The sequence below is a fragment of the Eimeria mitis genome, genomic scaffold, assembly GCF_000499745.2.
Source record: "Eimeria mitis Houghton genomic scaffold, Emh_scaff5072, whole genome shotgun sequence".
NCBI classification, from domain to species: domain Eukaryota; phylum Apicomplexa; class Conoidasida; order Eucoccidiorida; family Eimeriidae; genus Eimeria; species Eimeria mitis.
The window spans coordinates 1,340-2,580 of NW_013573367.1; the positions used below are offsets into that span (position 1 = coordinate 1,340).

General features: G+C 54.6%; 1 protein-coding gene across 1 annotated transcript in view; it reads left to right on the top strand.

The window, feature by feature from the left end:
- EMH_0079610 (uncharacterized protein) overlaps window positions 1–914 on the top strand; it is a gene marked incomplete at both ends in the record, with an annotated part of 2,192 nt that extends 1,278 nt beyond the window's left edge. Inside the window, one exon of the mRNA XM_013500149.1 lies at window positions 416–914. Within this exon, the coding sequence (XP_013355603.1) occupies window positions 416–914 (499 nt within the window). The remainder of the gene's footprint in view (window positions 1–415) is intronic.
- Window positions 915–1,241: the final 327 nt, after the last annotated feature.

Genomic DNA, 1,241 nt, shown 5'->3' on the forward strand with positions numbered 1-1,241 from the left:
GGCAATTCGCGCATGGGCGGCTGTGAGTGCAAAATTCTATGTAAATTTCATCAGTGCTTCTGAACACTCGCTTTGCACTACCAAATTTTTCTTTAGCGTTGCCTTCGCTTAGTAAGCATTTCTTGCGCTTCTGTTTAGAGATTGCTTGCGCCGATGTGGGTTTGGCCCTAGCAGGACTGTCCCGTCGCGCGAGCCATGCGCAGTGTTTGTTCTGTAGAGTTGTTGGTGCGTATTCTTCATGCAGTGCATTTTTTTCTGTTTCTTCCGCTCAGGCAGCCGAGTGGAGTTGCGTATCTATCACTGTCCCCTTGCGCTTTGCATTGCTGTTCGCAGTGTTAACCGAATATCACCTTTTTTTCTAATTTTTCTTACAGTGTTGGCCGAATGCTACCCTTTTTTCTAACTTACTCTATAGGATAGCTGTCCAGCCGCAGTCTGTGACCTTTGAGTATGCGCAGTGCGACCGGCGATTAGACGTGCCACCAGGTAGTCGCATGTTTGAAGGCGGAAGGATATGCCGTCAGTTGCAGTGGATGTTGGTGCGTCTCCATTGCCATCTGCTGCGGCTGCTGCTTGTGTTGTCTGTCTGTACGCCCGCGCTGCTGCTGCACCTCGCTCGCGCCTTCGTTCCTACGGCGGGTCGTTTGCCCCTAATACCTCCGCAGCCATTTCAAAGGGGAAGGTCCTTCTGCAGCAGCAGCAGCAACAGCAGTAGTAGCACCAGCAGCAGCAGCAACAACACCTCAATCGAGAGCTCCTTTCCCCTACGCCCCTGCAGCAGCAGCAGCACCCCAATCGGGATCTCCTTCCCCCTCAGCAACTGCAGCTCGGTGAATATCGTCTTGCTTCTGCCCAGCGACCAGCAGCAGCAACAACAACAGGAAGGGCAGCAACGGCGGTCGCAACACTTTTGAGGGGCCCTCTGTTGCGTCTTTGTCTGCGTTCTCTTCTTGCTGGGGGTCGCACACCTTCCAGTGCCTCCTGCTGCTGCTCCTACACCTGTAGATGTTGCTGCTTCTTAGGAGAGATGGAGAGGCCTCCATAGCAGCACCAGGTCCAGACATTGGGGCCTCGTCAACAGCACAACAAGACTAAGATCATCAAGGGCGACTCCCAATAACGCACTGCAGCCTTAGGAGTCCCCATACCCTTTGGGGGCTCTCCAATGCCGCAGGGGCCCCCCACAGCCACAGACGGCCACCAAAGGCATTAGAGGCCCCGTAGGGCACGTAGAGGGCCCC